The 19,328-nt window shown below is 48.6% G+C and overlaps 2 protein-coding genes across 2 annotated transcripts; both read right to left on the reverse strand.

The window, feature by feature from the left end:
• Nucleotides 1-9,329: 9,329 nt before the first annotated feature.
• LOC129631744 (sialic acid-binding Ig-like lectin 14) lies at nt 9,330-13,192 on the reverse strand. Its single transcript, XM_055552977.1, has 7 exons — nt 13,109-13,192; nt 12,637-13,014; nt 12,141-12,419; nt 11,928-11,975; nt 10,191-10,436; nt 9,953-10,088; nt 9,330-9,682 (listed from the first exon to the last, which is right to left on the reverse strand). The coding sequence occupies exons 1-7, from the start codon at nt 13,146-13,148 to the stop codon at nt 9,667-9,669; spliced, it is 1,143 nt and encodes a 380-aa protein (XP_055408952.1). The 5' UTR covers nt 13,149-13,192; the 3' UTR covers nt 9,330-9,666.
• A 1,257-nt stretch (nt 13,193-14,449) lies between these two features.
• Nucleotides 14,450-18,944, reverse strand: LOC129630706 (sialic acid-binding Ig-like lectin 14). The gene is made up of 7 exons (XM_055551207.1): nt 18,908-18,944; nt 18,430-18,810; nt 17,928-18,200; nt 17,715-17,762; nt 16,043-16,288; nt 15,805-15,940; nt 14,450-15,535 (listed from the first exon to the last, which is right to left on the reverse strand). Exons 1-7 carry the CDS (start codon nt 18,942-18,944, stop codon nt 15,520-15,522), a joined length of 1,137 nt encoding a protein of 378 aa, XP_055407182.1. The 3' UTR covers nt 14,450-15,519.
• Between the last annotated feature and the right edge of the window lie 384 nt (nt 18,945-19,328).

The following is a 19,328-nucleotide window of genomic DNA, read 5'->3' on the forward strand; positions in this document are numbered from 1 at the left end:
ACTCTTTTGTTGACTATAATGGCTACTCCATTTCTTCTAGGGGATTCTTGCTCACAGTAGTAGATATAATGGTCATCTGAGTTAAATTCACCCATTCCAGTCCATTTTAGTTCACCAATTCCTAGAATGTCAATGTTCACTCTTGCCATCTACTGTTGACCACTTCCAATTTGCCTTGATGCATGGACCTAACATCCAGGTTCCTATGCAATATCATTCTTTATAGCATTGGACTGTACTTCCATCACCAGCCACATCCACAACTGGGTGTTGTTTTTGCTTTGGCTCCGGCTCTTCATTCTTTCTGGAATTATTTCTCCACTGATCTCCAGTAACATACTGGCCACCTGCCTACCTGGGGAGTTCATCTTTCAGTGTCCTCTCTTTTTCCCTTTTCACACTGTTCATGGGGTTCTCAAGGCATACTGAAGTGGTTTGCTATTCCCTTCTCCAGCGGACCACGTTTTGTCAGAACTCTCCACCATGACCCATCCGTCTTGGGTAGCCCTATATGGCATGGCTCATAGTTTCATTGAGTTAGACAAGGCTGTGGTCCATGTGATCAGATTGGTTAGTTATCTCCCACTGAAATGTGAAACTGAGTTCTGTTCCTGGAGCTGAAGAATGAATTCCGGAAACAAGAAAACACTCACACAGGCAATGTTAATTTTAAAAGATAGAGATACACAGTTCTCAGCATAGACAATGAGAGGGTGTGAAGTAATCACAAAGACAGGAATAACAGCAGATTTGCATCTTTATTAGAATTGATCTGTTCTTATTTGGTTTGCTCAGGGCCAGAAGTGTGTGATTTCTGACCAATCAGTTTAAATGTCCCAATGTCCTGTGGGTCATTTTTATGCTTTTCTTGGATGCCCCAGTTTCTCTGTTTCTCCAGACGTTGTGCTGCCATCTATCGACCCTTTCTGAAGACCCCAGATCATTATTTAAAGACCAAAAGCATCTTTAAGAGGTAATGCAGATCCTAATAGAAAATAAAATAACTCAAACAATTGAAGTGGGGACACAAAGCAACCATTTTTACATTCCAAAAGGGTTACAACTTCCTATCAGTGAAAAGTGTATATATCACACTTTTAAAAATATTGATTCATTTATTTATTTACTTTTGGCTGTGCTGGGTCATCATTGCAGGGAGCAGGGGTCTACACTCCAATTGTGGTGTTCCCACTGTAGTGGCTTCTCTTGCTGTGGGAAACAGACTCTAGGCTCCCAGGCTTCAGTAGTTGCCATGTGGGCTCAGTAGTTGGGGCTCATGGACTTAGTTGCTCAAGGACATGTGGAATCTTCCCAGACCAGGGATCAAACCACTCTCTCCTGCATTGACAGGTGCATTCTTAACCACTGGACCACCAGGGAAGTCCCATGCATAGATTTTAAAAAAACAAATCAATAGTAATATTTTATTGAGGTGGTATTCACATGACATGGAAGTACTAATGACAGCTTTGGATGTGTAAACTTTTAGAAGATGAGATAGAGGAAACTAAATGACGTTGGATGATAAAGTAATGTGGACCTGGAGCCTCCCTCTTGTGGAGGAAAGAGGAAGTGCTGTTGACAGTTCTAGACCACAGGACAGTGGGAGGAGAACTGGGGAGATGACTCTTGGCCCCACCAGTGTGGGCACCGGACAGACATTCGGGAAAAGGCCTTCTCTGGTGAGAATGAAGGGTGAGTTTTTGCAACATGATACCTAGTATCTGATTGAAGCTATTTCCTGTCCTCAAGGACCATTTTTTCCTGCTATCTCCAACACATACACAAAATACAATTATATGTGGTGCTGGGGAAATGAAGGAAGATATCTACCAGAAAACATTTTAAAACATTCCGAAGATGGTAATGATAACTCTATATGCGAGACAGCAAAAGAGACACAGATGTAATATCATCTTTTGGAACAGTCTTTTGGACTCTGTGGGAGAAGGCGAGGGTGGGATGATCTAAGAGAATAGAATTGAAACATGTATATTATCATATATGAAACAGATTACCAGTCCAGGTTTGATGCATGAGACAGGGTGCTCAGGGCTGGTGCACTGGGATGACCCTGAGGGATGGGATGCGGAGGGAGGTGGGAGGGGGGTTCAGGATGGGGAACACATGTACACCCATGGCTGATTCATATCAATGTATGGCAAAACCCACTACAATATTGTAAAGTAATTAGCCTCCAACTAAAATAAATAAATAGAACATTCCCATGGATAATTGCATCAAAGAGAATAAAATACTCAGGAATAAATTTCATCAAGGAGAAGAGACATAAGCCATTGATGAAAGAAACTGAAGAAGACACAAGAAATGGAAAGATATACATGCTCACAGATTAGAAGAATGAATATTGGGAAAATGTCCATTGTAGCCTTGCAATACAGATTCTATTCAAACCTTATCTAGAATACCCATGGCATTTTCAACAGGGCCAGAACAAATAACCCTCAAATTTTTATGACCCCATCAAAGACCTCGAATAGTCAAAACAATCTTGAGAAAGAAGAACAAAGCTTGAAGCATGGTACTCTCTGATGTCAACCCAACTACAAAGCTGTAGCAATTGAATACAGTCATTAACACTATCATCATTGTCTATGCTGGCAGCTGGTAACTAGGTCCTGTCAGGGTGATCGTTTTGTAATATATTTGGTGGTGCAGCATTCTGTTGTACACCTGAAACTAACACAAATTTATACATCATCTACACTTTAATTTTAAAAAGATATGGAGATATGCAAAGATTCCATAATTGGACAGCCAGCACACTGCATACAAATGAAAACACTGACGAGAGGATCTCATAAAATGATTTTTAGACTCCTGCACAGCAAAGAAGAGAGAGAGAAGAGGGGGAAAGAAAGTCACAAGTCAAAAGACTCACTTTGTAAAGGACAAATTAGAAGTTTGGAATTAACATGTACACACTATTATATATAAAGTAGGTAACCAACAAGGACCAAATATACAGCACAGGAAACATTATTTGGCACCTTGTAGTAAGCTATGATGGAAAACAACCTGAAAAGAATATATATGTTTTATATATTATACATGGGAAAGAACCTGAATAGAATATATATATATATATATATATATATATATATAACTGAATCACTTTGCTACACTGTGGAACTAATACAACATTATAAATCCATTAACTTCAATTTTTTAAAATACACATACAGAATAAAGAATTCAAGTTACTTTTTTTTCAAAAAAGACTGCCCAATTTTTATTATTAAATGAGCAAGAAATCAAACAGGAATTTCACAAAAGCAAATATTCAAATGGTTCAAACTCATTGCGCGGAAGGGAAATAAATGAAAAGGGCAATGAGATACTACCACAATGGATTGCAGCACTGAAAACTGAGCCTGCAGGTAACACAAGTGCTGCTGAGGATGTAGAAAGTTCAGAGCCCTCATATATGATGCTGGGATGGAAATTCACTTGGCTAATCAAGAGAACTCCTTGAGGCTGCCTTCTAGAATTAAATAAATGTCAGCCTCATGATGAAACACGTCCATACCCACCAGGAAAGAAGTGCTGTGCTGCTGTGATCTGCTTGTTCCTTCAGTCATGTCTGGCACTTTGCGACCCCATAGACTGTATTCCGTCAGACTCCTCTGTCCATGGGGATTCTCCAGGCAAGAATACTGGAAGTCAGTTGCCATGCCCTCCTCCAAGGGATTTCCCCAACACAGGGGTCAAACCCCAGTCTCTCACATTGCAAGAGGATTCTTTACCGGTTGAGTCACCAGGGAAGTCCAAGAACACTGGAGTGGGTAGTCTATCCCTTCTCCAGGGGAACTTCCTAACCCAGGAATTGAACTGCGTCTCCAGCATTGCAGGCAGATTCTTTACCAACTGAGCAACCTGGGAAGCCCAGAGAAGGGCTAGCCTTCCTATTTTCATCACAACGTTCATATCAAAGTGGTTTTGAAAAAGCCAAAATTGGGTAACAAATGCAATGTCAGAGAGTATTTTAGGCTTGATACATGACTGGAGGTGTTGTCCCACAGAAAATATTATTTGAAAGGCAATAATTATAGCAAAACCAAAAAATCCTTGATACATGTAAAAACACTGATAGCCTGAAAAACAAAGTACTGAGACACAGCACACAGTCTGGCTCACAGATCTATCAGGAGAGATAAGGGAAAGCCTGACACTCAAGGTTGCAAAGCATCTGACCTGCTTTCTCTCAACCACTGTTGTGTCTCTGCTGCTCCTGGACCTTCCTGCCAAGCTGGAGACATAGGTGCCTCTCCCCTCACCCTACAGGCTGTCGCACCTCTTAGCACATCACCATCTGAGCTGCCCACCTCCTTCTCTTTACTGTGAGAACTGCTCCTCCCACTTCCAGTCTCAGCCCAGCCCCCTTCTTTCTGACAGTGTGAGCTGACCACCAGGGGGAGGTGGGAAGAATCTGCTTGCTGAAATTTGTGGTATAAGCATGGTGTGTATATACATAAACCTCCATCCAACTGTACTCTTCAGAACTGCAACTTTGCTCAATTTAAGGTAGGCATCAAAAAGAAACAGGAAACCTTCATGGAAACAGATCAACCGAAAATATTGGTGCAATAAGAGATTATTTTGCTTTAAAAAGTCTCACAGGAAAACCAAATGGTAAGATCGATTTTCATATTTGTATATGGCTTAATCAGAGAAGGCAATGGCACCCCACTCCAGTACTCTTGCCTGGAAAATCCCACGGACGGAGGAGCCTGGTAGGCTGCAGTCCATGGGGTCGCTAAGAGTCGGACACGACCGAGTGACTTCACTTTCACTTTTCACTTTCATGCATTGGAGAAGGAAATGGCAACCCACTCCAATGTTCTTGCCTGGAGAATCCCTGGGACGGGGGAGCCTGGTGGGCTGCTGTCTATGCGGTCACACAGAGTCGGACATGACTGAAGTGACTTAGCATAGCATAGGATAGTATATTGCTTAATAAAATGCTTAAATTATAAATGTTGTGATAATTTATTCCAGTTATGAAGAGGTAGGTGACTTGACACCAGAAAGAAAAACTGTGTTACTGATTCTACTCTGTGTGGACCTCCACATTGATAGGGAAGTTGAAGACTGGAAACTCAGGTGTTAACCAAATCACTTTTGGGTCATGAGGGGAGAAGGTCATGTAGGGCTTGACATGGAGGGAGAGGATCAGGGTGGGAAGCCGGGTTCAGGCAGGACCAAGAGCAGAAGCAGGTAGTAGATGGTGAGTGGACTTCAGAAACATGAGGTAATAGTGGGTGGGGCTCGGTGTATTCAATAACCATATTTTATTTTCTATTCCTTATGATGATTTCACATCTTAAAAATCATGATGGTCCATAAAGGACACTGCCTCCAAGGGTCAACCAAATTCTTAGAAACAGAAAAGGGCTCTAACAAAACCTCATCCTTCAAATGAAAACTAACTAATCCATACCCCATAATGCCCAATCACCCCCTTTGTTCCACCCGTCAGTCCCAAATTCACTATTTCCCTTACCCTAAATCACCCACTACAGACAACAGCTACTGTAGGTCACCCCTTCAACCCAGAGCCCAAAAGAATCATTCGACGGAGAAGATCATAAAGAATTCTCCCTTCCCAGCTTTGCCTCCTTCTTTGGGATTGGAATGAAAACTGACATTTTCCAGTCCTGAGGCCACTGCTGAGTTTTCCAAATTTGCTGGCATATTGAATGTAGCACTTTCACAGCATCATCTTTTAGGATTTGAAATAGCTCAGCTGGAATTCCATCAACTCTACTAGCTTTGTTCATAGTGATGCTTCCTAAGGGCCCACTTGCCTTGCACTCCAAGATGTCTGGCTCTAGTTGATAGATTGCTCCATCATAGTTATCTCGGTCATTAATATCTTTTTTGTACAGTTCTTCTGTGTATTCTTGCCACCTTTTCTTAATATCTTTTGCTTCTGTCAGGTCCATACCATTTCTGTCCTTTATTGTGCTCACCTTTGCATGAAATGCTCTCTTGGTATCTCTAACTTTCTTGAAGAGATCTCTAGTCTTTCCCATTCTATTGTTTTCCTCCATTTCTTAGCATTCTTCACTAATGACGGCTTTCTTATCTCTCCTTGCTATTCTTTGGAACTCTGCATTCAGATGTATATCTTTCCTTTTCTCCTTTGCCTTTTGCTTCTCTTCTTTTCTCAGCTATTTGTAAGGCCTCCTCAGACAATCATTCTCCCTTTTTGCATTTAATTTTCTTGGGGATGGTTTTGATCACCACCTCCTGTACAATGTTATGAACCTCCGTCCATAGTTCTTCAGGCCCTCTGTGTATCAAATCTAATCCCTTGAATCTATTTCTCACTTCCACTGTATAATCAGTCATAGGGATTTGATTTAGGTCATATCTGAATGGTCTAGTGGTTTTCCCTACTTTCTTCAATTTAAGTCTGATTTTTACAATAAGGAATTCATGATCTGAGCCACAGTCAGCTCCCAGTCTTGATTTGCTGACTGTATAGAGCTTCTCCATCTTCAGAGGGAAAGAATATAATCAATCTGATTTCAGTATTGACTATCTGGTGATGTCCTTGTGTAGAGTTGTCTCTTGTGTTGTTGGAAGATGTTTGCTATGATCAGTGTGTTCTCTTGGCAAAACTCTGTTAGCCTTTGCCCTGCTTCATTTTGTACTCCAAGACCAAACTTGCCTGTTACTCCAGGTATCTCTTGACTTGCACTTTTGCATTCCAGTCCCTTTTAATGAAAAGGACATCTTTTTTGGTGTTAGTTCTAGAAGATCTTTTAGGCCTTCGTAGAACCATTCAACTTCAGCCTCCTCAGCATTACTGGTCGGGGCATAGACTTGGATTACTGTGATATTGAATGGCTTGCCTTAGAAACAAACCGATATCATTCTGTCAGTTTTGAGATTGCACTGAGTTCTGCATTTTGGACACTTTTGTTGACTATCATGGCTACTCCATATCTTCAAAGGGATTCTTGCCCACAGTAGTAGATGTAATGCTCATCTGAATTAAATTTGCCCATTCCAGTCTATTTTAGTTCACAGATTCCTAAACTGTTGATGTTCACTCTTGCCATCTCCCGTTTAACCACTTCCAATTTACCTTGATTCACGGACCTAACATTCCATGTTCCTATGCAATATCATTCTTTACAGCATCAGACTTTACTTTCATCCCTAGATACATCCACAGTTGGGTATTAGTTTTTGCTTTGGCTCCATCCCTTCATTTTTTTCTGGAGTTATTTCTCCCCTCTTCTCCAGCAGCATATTGGGCACCTACCGATCTGGGGAGTTCATCTTTCAGTGTCCTATCTTTTTGTCTTTGCATATTGTTCATGGGATTCTCAAGGAAAGAATACCGAAGTGATTTGCCGTTCCCTTCGTCAGAGGACCACATTTTATCAGAACTCTCCACCAAGTCCCATCCATCTTGCATGGCCCTACAAAGCATGGCTCATAGTTTCATTGAATTAGACAAGGTTGTGATCCACATAATCAGTTTGATTAATTTTCTGTAACTGGTTTTCATTCTGTCTGCGATCTGCTGGATGAGGATAAGAGACTTGTGCAAGCTTCCTGATGGGAGGGACTGGCTGTGGGTAAAACAGTTAAAGTGTTTGGGTAAACAGTTAAAGCTGTTTGGAAAACTCAGCAGTGGGCATAGGACTAGAAAAGGTCAGTTTTCATTCCAATCCCAAACAAGGGCAATGCCAAAGAACGTTCAAATTACCGCATAATTGCACTCGTTTCACATGCTAGCAAAGTAATGCTCAAAATTCTCCAAGCTGAGTTTCAACACTATGTGAACTGAGAACTTCCAGATGTTCAAGCTGGATTTAGAAAAGGCAGAATAACCAGAGAGCAAATTGCCAACATTGATTGGATCATAGAAAAAGCAAGGGCTTTCCAGAAGAACATCTACTTCTGCTTCACTGACTACGCTAAGGCCTTTGACTTTCCACTTTGTTGTGGATCACAACAAACTGTGGAAAATTCTTCAAGAGATGGGACTACCAGACTACCTTACCTGCCTCTTACAAAATGTGTTTGCAGGTCAAGAAGCAACAGTTAGAACCAAACATGGAACAACAGACTGGTACAAAATTGGGAAAGGAGTACGTCAAGGCTGTATATTGTCACCCTGCTTATTTAATTTATATGCAGAGTACATTACGGAGAAGGCAATGGCACCCCACTTCAGTACTCTTGCCTGGAAAATCCCATGGATGGAGGAGCCTGGTAGGCTGCAGTCCATGGGGTCGCTGAGGGTCAGACATGACTGAGCTACTTCACTTTCAATTATCACTTTCATGCATTGGAGAAGGAAAGGGCAACCCACTCCAGTGTTCTTGCCTGGAGAATCCCAGGGACGGGGGAGCCTGGTGGGCTGCCGTCTATGGGGTTGCACAGAGTCGGACACGACTGAAGTGACTTAGCAGCAGAGTACATTATGCGAAATGGTGGGCTTGATGAAGCACAAGCTGGAATCAAGATTGCTGGGACAAATATCAATAACCTCAAATATGCAGATTACACCATCCTAATGGCAGAAAGAGAGGTGGAACTAAAGAGCCTCTACATGAAAGTGAAAGAGGAGAGTGAAAAAGCTGGCTTAAAAGTCAACATTCAAAAAACTAAGATCACAGCATCTGTTCCCATCACTTCATGGCAAATATATGGGGAAACAATGGAAACAATGACAGACTTTATTTTTTTGGACTCCAAAATCACTGCAGATAGTGACTGCAGCCATGAAACTAAAAGATGCTTGATCCTTGGAAAAAAGGCTATATTTCCTCCCAAAGCTAGACAGCATATTGAAAAGCAGAGATATTATTTTGCTGATAAAGATCCATTTAGTTAAAGCTACGGTTTCTTCAGTAGTCATGTATGGATGTGAAAGCTGGACTATAAAGAAAGCTGAGCACCAAAGAAGTGATGCTTTTGAACTGTGGTGTTGGAGAAGATTCTTGGAAGTCCCTTGGACTGCAAGGAGATCCAACCAGTCCATCCTAAAGGAAATCAATCCTGAATATTCATTGGAAGGACTGATGCTGAATCTAAAACTTCAATACTTTGGCCACCAGATGCCAAAAGTCAATTCATTAGAAAAGGTCCTGATGCTGCGAAAGATTGAAGATGGAAGGAGAAGGGAACGACATGGTTGGATGGCATCACCAACTCAATGAAAAAGAGTTTGAGCAAGCTCTGAGAGATGGTGAAGGACATGGAAGCCTGGCATGCTGCACTGTAAAGAGTCAAACACAACTGAGAATTGAACGACAACAACAAGCCTTGTCTCTTCCGTGGAAACTCGAAGAAAGGCTTCCCCACGCCTGCTCCTGCTCCTTGAGCACAACCTCGTGCTCCTCCCTGGGCCCTGCCCTGATGAGGGACCATGTATTCTTGGAAAATGAAAGTAATAAAAGTCTCTTTTCAATGGAATTTACTCTTTGTGTCATAACACAGTCATCTCTACAAATTAAAAGGTTAAAACCCCTGGGTGGAAATGAGACAGATTTGGAATCAAGAGTTTCCAGGGGGAAGCAGACAGTGATGTCCCCACGTCTGTCCTCTGGGCTCTGCATCCTCAGGTGAATCTCGTCATGACAGGGAGCCAGGCTCAGCCACACCCCTCAGCCCAGCTCCCTAGTGGCCACCACACCTGCAGAGTCAACAGAGTCTCAGGTCAGAGAAGCAGACCCATTTCATTCATTCTGGGCTCTGCCTCAAGGCATGTGCAATCTTAGTTCCCCAAAAAGGGATCGAACCCTTGCCCCCCGCAGTGGAAACTCGCAGGCTCAACCACTGGACCGACAGGGAAGTCCCTGGAGAATCACACAGTTTAGCTCCAGGCAGGACAGGACCGCCCAGCCCCACCGGCAACTCCAGAGCCATTCCCCGGACTTCCCCGCAGGGGAACAGGTGTGCTCACCTGGTGTAGTAGGTCCAGGTGAGGCCATAGGTGAGGAGGAAGCCAGCCCCCATGAGGGCCCCTCTGATCAAGGTGAGGACCAGGGGCCAGGAGCCCTGCTGCTCCTCAGTCTCACAGCTGCAGGGAGGGGGTCTTTCTGGGGAAGGAGAGGGGGTGAAGCTCAGTCCCCAGACCCAGCCCTCCCAAAGGCACACACCTGCCCAGGCTGCCGGCCCCCAGCACCTGTCCTGCAACTCACTCTGCACAGAGAGGCTGAAGGAAACTTGCTGGGAGCCCAGTGGGTGCTGAGCTCTGCAGGCGACTTCTCCTCCATCTCTGACCCCGACACGTGGTATCTCCAGGACCCCGGGGGCTGAGCGCTGGGAGGGACTCAGGGGTTTTCCCTCCCAGAGCCAGCTCAGCGTGGCAGGGGGGTTGCTGTCGGCCACACAGACCAGGCGCAGGAACTGGCCCTCCAGGATGGGCAGTGACGTGCCATTCAGATCTGGGTGAGAGATGCACAGGTGAGTGGGTGGAGCCAAGGGCTGTCTCACCCTCGCTCCGCCCACTTCCTGATGCGGAAAGAAGGCCGGGTGACAAGGACCAAGGACGAGCTCCCTGAGGCCGAGGAGGCAACAGTCCTGGTGGTCTTTGCAGGCTCCCAGAAGAAATGGGAGCTGATCTGAGGATGGAAGGGAGAGAAGTGGGTGGGAAGCTGACGGGAAGATGTGCCAAGAGAGAGACAGCCTGGAAGATGGGGAGAAAGGCACGTGGTCTGCCTCCAGGCAGAGAGGACCCAGAGCAACAGAGACACGATAAGAGTGGGAGAGAGAAGGAAGGGGCAGATGTGCTGGAGCCCTGACAGCAGGACTGAGAGCGCTGGGCTTTGCTCCAAGGTGACGGGCAAGCAGTAGGAGCCTGTGAGGAGGGGAAGCTTCAGTGTCAGCGCCGACTCTCAGGACCCTGCTGGGGCCAAGTGGGGCCTGGACTGCACATGAGACAGGAGGCGGGGAGGCTGAGGGAGGAGGCTGATCAGTGGCCCAGGGTCCAGGACAAGACTGCAGCTGGCTCTGGGGCCAAGGGCATGGAAAGGGGGAAGTGATTTGAGCAGTGAAGCTCTGCAGAAGTCTCTGAGTCATGGGTGCAGCTGGTGAGAAAGGGTGATGGGTAGGGGGCCATCCAACCACAGCCCAGTTAAGTGGGGGACAGGGTGCAGTTGACAGGTATCAGCAAGAGGTGGTTCTGTGCATGCTCAGTCAAGAGTCATGTCTGACTCTTTGGGACCCTATGATCTGTAACCTGCCAGGCTCCTCTATCCATTGAATTTTCCAGGCAAGAATACTGGATTGGGTTGCCATTTCCTGCTCCAGGGGATCATCCCAACCCAGGGTTCCAACCCCTTTCTCCGGCATCTCTTGCATTTCAGGTAGATTTTTACTGTCTGAGCCACCAGGGAAGCCCAGGAAACAGGGGTGGCTCCTGGCAAAGATGGTGAAATCAGAGCTGAAAGAGGGCGCAGGTCATAGGAGATGAGGACAGACAGAAAATTTTTTTACAAAGAGCAGAACATACACAGTAATACAAATCACAGAGAAAAAAGTGGAATGCTGGTTCCCAGGGGCTGAAGGGGGGAGGGGGTGCGAAGGCTATATCTGCTGGGTTTCAAGTTTCGATTCTGCAGAATGGACAGGGCTGTGTGGATGGGTTGCACAACACCCTGCCTAGATGGATTTCCCGTGGCTGGGCTCTACCCTTAAAAGTGGTGAAGATGGTAACTCTGATCTTCTGTGTGTTTTCTCACAGTTAAAACTAAAATTTTGAACAGAATAAAAGGAAAGGGAGCAGGCAAAAGTAATAGTCCATGGATGCGAGACACTGGGGAGAGAGGAGGACAGGTCCGGAAGAGTGAGGGACTATCTCATCTCCAAGCCCTCAGCCCTGAGCTGGCAGAGACCTGCTCCCATCACAGCCCCAGAGGAGAGACCATCCTTCCTACCTGTCAAGCTTTCCTGAGATATTCTCATGGTCACCAACCGTGGAGCATCTGGGAGGAAAACGGGAGAGGCAGGGAGGCGTCAGTGCTCCACCCCAGGAGCCACCTGAGAGGAAGAGCTTTATTCCCCCAATCTCAGCTGGAAAGGGATGCAGGGACGCCACTTGCCTCCTGCCAACACCTCCCCCAGGGACCCCGCCGCCCCTCCACACTTACAGGAGACGTTGAGCCGGATGGTTGTCTCCAGGGTCACCTGAGATCCTTGGAGTGTCACCCGACAGGTGAGGTTGGTGCCGTGGTCCTGGGGCCTTGGGGTGAGGGTGAGCTCCGAGGAGTGGAGGGTGTCTGGGTTCATGATGTCAACTGCCTCCCCCACCCAGGAGAACAGGAGAGGGTGTCCCTCACCAGATGCTAGTGACAGGGTGCAGGTCAGCTTTGTGGGGCGACCAGCCTCCAGAGGTTCCGGAAACAGGATGTAGGGTTTCCCTGGTGGGGCTGAGGAAGACAGAGGGAAATGCCTGGGCCCCATGAGGGCATGGGGACCCAGAGGAGGACCCTCAGAGGGACCCGTGCTAAGGGCCACAGCTCACTCCCAGTCCTGGGTCTCTTCTGCATTCGCACATCCCAAGACTTGGGGTGGTCCTACGTCCTGTTCCTATTCTAACAGGAAGGTCCCCACGTCCCAGGGTCCTCTCCTGGGCTCCTGCCATACCTGTCACCTGCAAATTCAGCTTCTTATCTCTGTAACTGTATTTCACATCGTCTCTTTCCACCCGGAAATAGTAGACTCCTGTGTCGCTCATCCTGGCGTCTCTGATGCTCAGGGAGCAGTCCTTGTCGCTGGGGTCCCTGAGGAGGCGGAATCGGCCCCGGGTCTCCATCTTCACTCGCCTCTTCGGGTTGTTGGTGGCCACAGGATCACTGTGTGGGCCATCCCCTTCCCGGAACCAATAGATGAAGGGTTCCATAGAGGAATACCAGGAGCTCCAGGGGTAGGAGAAGTTGCAGGGCACGAGGACGCCCAGGCCCGCCTGCACGGTCGGGGATTCCTGCACTCGGAGCCTGTACCCTGGATTCTCCTGCAGGGATTCTGCGGACACGGAGGCTGAGCTGCAGCTGCAGGCCCCTCCCCACCTGAGCCACCCCTCCTCCACCGGTGACCCCCCTCCTCCCACGCCGCTCACCCCCCCACAGCAGGGGCAGCAGGAGCAGAAGGGGCACCATGTCCGAGTCCCCCGGGATCCAAGTCTATCTGTTGCGGAAGTTAGTGCCCCGAATGTGGGGTGGGAACCAGGAAGCCCCAACAGGAAGTCAGTTGCTGCCAGAACAGAAGGGAAACTCGGAAGCTAAAGGCTGTGGGGTTGGGGTGGGGGCTGCAATGTCATGCTACCCCCCACCCCCCACCGCCTCCCCATCCCCTCTATACCACAGGGGGTGATCATGGGACCCCCAGAGTCCCAGAGGCTTCCCCGCACGGGGCTCTGACATGATCGCCTTCCCAATGATGTTCGCCTCCACCGTGGGTTGCCCAGCCTGCAGCGCCGCAACCAGAAAAGAGAAACGAGATCGGATCCATTCAGAGCCACCCACCCTACAGCAGAAAAACTGGACTTTCAGGAAAAGATATTGAAAATTTTCTCAAATATTTTCCACTAGGGGCAGAAAACAAGCTTCCTGACCCAAATGCAGTGGAGGGCAGAAGCCAGGCAAGAAAGCTGAAGGTGAAAAGCTCCTTTGCCCAGAAGGGTCTTCATAACATGGCAAACAGGGCTGTGGGTCTTCCTAGATCTCAGGGTCTGTGGGACCAGCCCTGGGGCAGAAGACCATGAAAAATGGAGTGGGTAAAGGGAGACCCTTGCTCCATAATTGGGGACCCTAGGCTAGATCTTACCTGAAACACAATTCAGGACCCATCACTCTTTCTTCACCATTAAGAAGGCTGAGTGCAGAAGAATTGATGCTTTCAAACTGTGCTGTTGGAGAAGACTGTTGAGAGTCTCTTGGACTGCAAGGAGATCAAACCAGGCAATTGTAAAGGAAATCAAGCCTGAATAGTCATTGGAAGGACTGATGCTGAAGCTCCAATACTTTGGCCACCTGATGTGAAGAGCCAGCTCATTGGAAAAGATCCAGATGCTGAAAAAGACCTTGATGCTGGGAAAGATAGAAGGCTGGAGGAGAAGGAGATGACAGAAGAGGAGATGGTTGGATGGCATCACCGACTCAATGGACGTGAGTTTGAGCAGGCTTCAGGAGATAGTGAAGGACAGGGAAGCCCTCCTGCTGCAGTCCATGAGGTCTCACCAAGAGTCAGACACAACGAGAGACTGAACAGCAACAATCTTCACAGCCTTGTTTTCAAAGCCACAGGAAGGGCTCGAGCCACGTGTGGAAACAACCTGTAATATTACTCTTCTTTAAGGGAGAAATTTCATGAAGATTTCCTAAATATGACAATAAACATATACATTTGAGACACTCCCAGGAACAGGTTGTGAGAACAAACGAATATTGGTTTTATATTTATTTGGACATATGTTTACATCTTTGTTTCTTAAAAAATAAACACCATTAAAAGAAGGAGGGATAAATTGAGAGATTGGGATTGATATATACACACAACTGTGTATAAAATAGATAACCAACAAAGACCGACTGTATAGCACAGGGAACTCTACTCGGTATCTTGTAATAACTTATAGTGGAAATTAATCTGAGAGAAATATACATATATAGCTGAATCACTTTACTATACTGTGACACTAACACAGCATTATATATCAATTATACTTTAATTTTAAAAATCATACCCAGAACAAAGAACTCAATAAGAAACAGATTGCCCAGTTTTTATTTTTAAATGGGCAAAAACTCAAACAGGAATTTCACAAAAGGAGATATTCAAATAGCTCAATATCACATTGCACATAAAGGAAACAAAAAGGTAAGGAGACACTGCCACAGTGGAAGGCAGGACTGAAAACCGAGCCTGCTGCTAATATAAGTGATGCTGAGGATACAGACAGCTCAGAACGCTCAAATATGATGCGGGGATGGAAATTCACTTGACCACTCAAGAGAACCCTTTGAAGGTACCTTCTAGAACTAAATATATGCCAAACTTATGACGAAGCAGTTCCATACCCACCAGGAAAACTTGCTAGCCTTCCTATTTTCATCACAACATTCATATCAACGATATGTTGAAAGAGCCAAAACATGGAAACAAATGCAATGTCATCGTATTTTAGGGCTCATACATAACTGGAGGAATAGTCATACATAAAATACCACTTTCAAGACAAAAACCATAGCAAAACCAACAATGAGTTATTGATATAAAAACATGGATAATCTCATACTAAGTGAGGTAATTCAGAAAGTCTCCTTTCAATGGAACTGACTCTTCCTGTTGTCACACAATCATCACCACAAATAAAAGCTCATGGATGCAAATAACACAGGGTTTGACTGGAGGGTTTCCAGGGAGAAGCACCCAGTGATGTCCCCACGTCTGTCCTCTGGGCTCTGCATCCTCAGGTGAATCTCGTCATGACAGGGAGCGAGGCTCAGCCACACCCCTCAGCCCAGCTCCCTAGTGGCCACCACACCTGCAGAGCCAACAGGGTCTCAGGTTAGAGATGCAGATGCATTTCACTCGTTCTGGGCTCTGCCTCAAGGCAGGTGGGATCTTAGTCCCCAACCTGGGATCCAACCCCTGCCCCCTGCAGGGGAAACCTGGAATCTTAGCTACAGGACCAACACGGAAGGCCCTGGAGAGTCACACAGTCTAGCTGCAGGCAGGACAGGATCGCCCAGCCCCACCGGCAATTCCAGAGCCATTCCTCAGACTTTCTCGCAGGGAAACAGGTGTGCTCACCTGGTGTAGTAGGTCCAGGTGAGGCCATAGGTGAGGAGGAAGCCAGCCCCCATGAGGGCCCCTCTGATCAAGGTGAGGACCAGGGGCCAGGAGCCCTGCTGCTCCTCAGTCTCACAGCTGCAGGGAGGGGGTCTTTCTGGGGAAGGAGAGGGGGTGAAGCTCAGTCCCCAGACCCAGCCCTCCCAAAGGCACACACCTGCCCAGGCTGCCGGCCCCCAGCACCTGCCCTGCAACTCACTCTGCACAGAGAGGCTGAAGGAAACTTGCTGGGAGCCCAGTGGGTGCTGAGCTTGGCAGGTGACTTCTCCTCCATCTCCGACCCCGACACGTGGTATCTCCAGGACCCCGGGGGCTGAGCGCTGGGAGGGACTCAGGGGTTTTCCCTCCCAGAGCCAGCTCAGCGTGGCAGGGGGGTTGCTGTCGGCCACACAGACCAGGCGCAGGAACTGGCCCTCCAGGATGGGCAGTGACGTGCCATTCAGATCTGGGTGAGAGATGCACAGGTGAGTGGGTGGAGCCAAGGGCTGTCTCACCCTCGCTCCGCCCACTTCCTGATGCGGAAAGAAGGCCGGGTGACAAGGACCAAGGACGAGCTCCCTGAGGCCGATGAGGCAACAGTCCTGGTGGTCTTTGCAGGCTCCCAGAAGAAATGGGAGCTGATCTGAGGATGGAAGGGAGAGAAGTGGGTGGGAAGCTGACGGGAAGATGTGCCAAGAGAGAGACAGCCTGGAAGATGGGGAGAAAGGCACGTGGTCTGCCTCCAGGCAGAGAGGACCCAGAGCAACAGAGACACGATAAGAGTGGGAGAGAGAAGGGAGGGGCAGATGTGCTGGAGCCCTGACAGCAGGACTGAGAGCGCTGGGCTTTGCTCCAAGGTGACGGGCAAGCAGTAGGAGCCTGTGAGGAGGGGAAGCTTCAGCGTCAGCGCCGACTCTCAGGACCCTGCTGGGGCCAAGTGGGGCCTGGACTGCACATGAGACAGGAGGCGGGGAGGCTGAGGGAGGAGGCTGATCAGTGGCCCAGGGTCCAGGACAAGACTGCAGCTGGCTCTGGGGCCAAGGGCATGGAAAGGGGGAAGTGATTTGAGCAGTGAAGGTCTGCAGAAGTCTCTGAGTCATGGGTGCAGCCGGTGAGAAAGGGTGATGGGTAGGGGGCCGTCCAACCACAGCCCAGTTAAGTGGGGGACAGGGTGCAGTTGACAGGCATCAGCAAGAGGTAGTTAAACCTGCAGAACATCTCTGGATGGACAGAGTAGGGACAGGACGGGGGGGTCAGGATACGGACACGACCACAAGTGGAGACTCGAGATGGGAGGAGTCCACCCAGGAAGGTAAAGAGAGATTGGAATGGGGTCCAGGGTGGAGCTGTGGGCAATGGGAACAGGAGTCCCTCTGAAAGATGATGACATCAGAGCTGAAGGAGGGTTCCTGTCAAAGGAGTTGATGACAGCCAGAAACATAAAAAAAAAAAAAGCAGAAGCTAGAGTAGTCCAAATCACAGACACTAAAAGCGGAAAGCTGGTGGCCAGGGGCTGAAGCGGGAGGGGACGGGGACACTGTGTCTGGTGGGTTTGGTGTTTCGGTTCTGCCAGTCGGGAAGAGCTCTGTGGATGGGTTGCACAGCACTGTCAGTGGACCTCACCCTACTGAGATCTACCCTTTAAAGTGGTTAAGATGGTAACTTTGATCGTCTGTGTGTTTTCTCACAGTTAAAACTAAAATTTTAAACTGAAGAAAAGGAAAGGGAGCAGGCAAAAGTAATAGTCCATGGATGCGAGACATTGGGGAGAGAGGACAGGTCCAGAGCTTGGGGGCTGAGGAGTGAATGATCATCTCATCTCCAAGCTCTGAGCCCTGAGCTGGCAGAGACCTGCTCCCATCACAGCCCCAGAGGAGAGCCCATCCTCCTACCTGTGAAGCTTTCCTGAAATAGTCTCGTGATCACCAACTGTGGAGCATCTGGGAGGAAAACGGGAGAGGCAGGAAGCCCTCAGTGCTCCACCCCAGGAGCCACCTGAGAGGATGAGCTTTATTCCCCCAATTTCAGCTGGAAAGGGATGCAGGGATGCCACCCGCCTCCTGCCAACACCACCCCCAGGGACCCCGCCGCCCCTCCACACTCACAGGAGACGTTGAGCCGGACGGTTCTCTCCAGGGTCACCTGCGCTCCCTGGAGTGTCACCAGACAGGTGAGGTTGGTGCCGTGGTCCTGGGCCCTCGGGGTGAGGGTGAGCTCCGAGGAGTGGAGGGTCCCTGGGTCCATCTCATCAAGGGTGTCTCCCGCCCAGGAGAACAGGAGAGGGTGTCGCTCATCACAAGCTAGCGACAGGCTGCAGGTCAGCTTTGTGGGGTGCCCAGACTCCAGAGGCTCCAGAAACTGGATGTCGGGTTTCTCTGCTGAGGTTGAGGAGGAGAGAGGGAGATGCCTGGCCCCCGGGGCGTGGGGACCCACAGGGAGACCCTCAGAGGGACCAGTGCCTCACGGCCACAGCTCACTCCCAGTCCTGGGTCTCTCCTGAACCCTAAAACCCCAAGACCTTGAGCCAGGAGTGATCCTACATCCTGTTCCTATTCTAATAGGAAGGTCCCCACGTCCCAGTGTCCTCTCCTGGGCCCCCTGTCATACCTGTCACCTGCAAATTCAGCTTCTTATCTCTGTAATTGTATTTCACATTAGGTCCTCTCTCCACTCGGAAGTAGTAGATTCCTGAGTCGCTCAGCCTGGCCTCTTTGATGCTCAGGGAGCAGTCGTTGATGCTGGGGTCCCCAACGAGGCGGAATCGGCCCCGGGTCTCGGGCTTCTGTCTTCTGTTTGGGTCGTTGGTGGCCACAGGATCACTGTGTGGGCCGTCCCCTTCCCGGAACCAATAGATGAGGGGTTCCATAGAGGGATACCAGGGATACCATTGGTAGGAGAAGGAGCAGGACACGCGGAGGTACATGCACGCCTCCACCGTCACCGATTCCTGCACTCGGAGCTCAAACCCCGGAAGCTCCTGCAGGGACGCTGGGGGACACAGAGGCTCAGCGGCAGCTCCAGCCCCTCCCCACGCGTGCCCCCTCCCCCAGCCGTGAGCCCCGTCCCCCACCCCTCCCCCACTCACCCCTCCACAGCAGGGGCAGCAGCAGCAAGGGCACCATGTCGGCATCCGCCAGCACAGAGCCGGTTCAGGTCCCTCTGTTGGGGAGCGAAGCGCCCCGAATGTGGGGAAGGAACGAGGAAGCTCCAACAGGAAGCCAGAGGGTGACGGAGAGGTAGCTCTTAAGATCCATGGAAGGGGAAGTTAGGTACCACGGACCTGGGGTGGGGACTGTCTGAGAAATCTCGTTTCCCCATCTCTCCCATTTGCACCTTCAAACTGTGAGCCTAAAACATGAGGCTGGAGACTCCCAGGGCCCTATCGCTGCCCGCGCTTTCCCCGTGTACCGCTTTCTACACGGGGTGGGGTGGAGGGTCACCTGGCTAGCTCCCCAGGGATCAGAGCCCCTGGGACATCTAGGAGCAAATTCATGATCAGGTGTGGA

Source organism: Bubalus kerabau, chromosome 17 (genome assembly GCF_029407905.1).
Source record: "Bubalus kerabau isolate K-KA32 ecotype Philippines breed swamp buffalo chromosome 17, PCC_UOA_SB_1v2, whole genome shotgun sequence".
Taxonomy (NCBI): domain Eukaryota; kingdom Metazoa; phylum Chordata; class Mammalia; order Artiodactyla; family Bovidae; genus Bubalus; species Bubalus kerabau.

What these genes read in the sequence shown, in the direction of transcription:
- LOC129631744 (XM_055552977.1), bottom strand. Translation starts at nt 13,148, where the DNA reads ATGGTGCCCCTTCTGCTCCTGCTGCCCCTGCTGTGGGGGG. An exon ending in CATCCGGCTCAACGTCTCCT is followed by an intron (nt 11,976 to 12,140) that starts GTAAGTGTGGAG and finishes TTTTCCTCCCAG; the next exon opens with ATGCTCCACGGTTGGTGACC. An exon ending in CTTCAGCCTCTCTGTGCAGA is followed by an intron (nt 10,089 to 10,190) that starts GTGAGTTGCAGG and finishes CTCCTTCCCCAG; the next exon opens with AAAGACCCCCTCCCTGCAGC.
- LOC129630706 (XM_055551207.1), bottom strand. Translation starts at nt 18,944, where the DNA reads ATGGTGCCCTTGCTGCTGCTGCCCCTGCTGTGGAGGG. An exon ending in ATTTCAGGAAAGCTTCACAG is followed by an intron (nt 16,289 to 17,714) that starts GTAGGAGGATGG and finishes TCTCTCACCCAG; the next exon opens with ATCTGAATGGCACGTCACTG. An exon ending in CTTCAGCCTCTCTGTGCAGA is followed by an intron (nt 15,941 to 16,042) that starts GTGAGTTGCAGG and finishes CTCCTTCCCCAG; the next exon opens with AAAGACCCCCTCCCTGCAGC.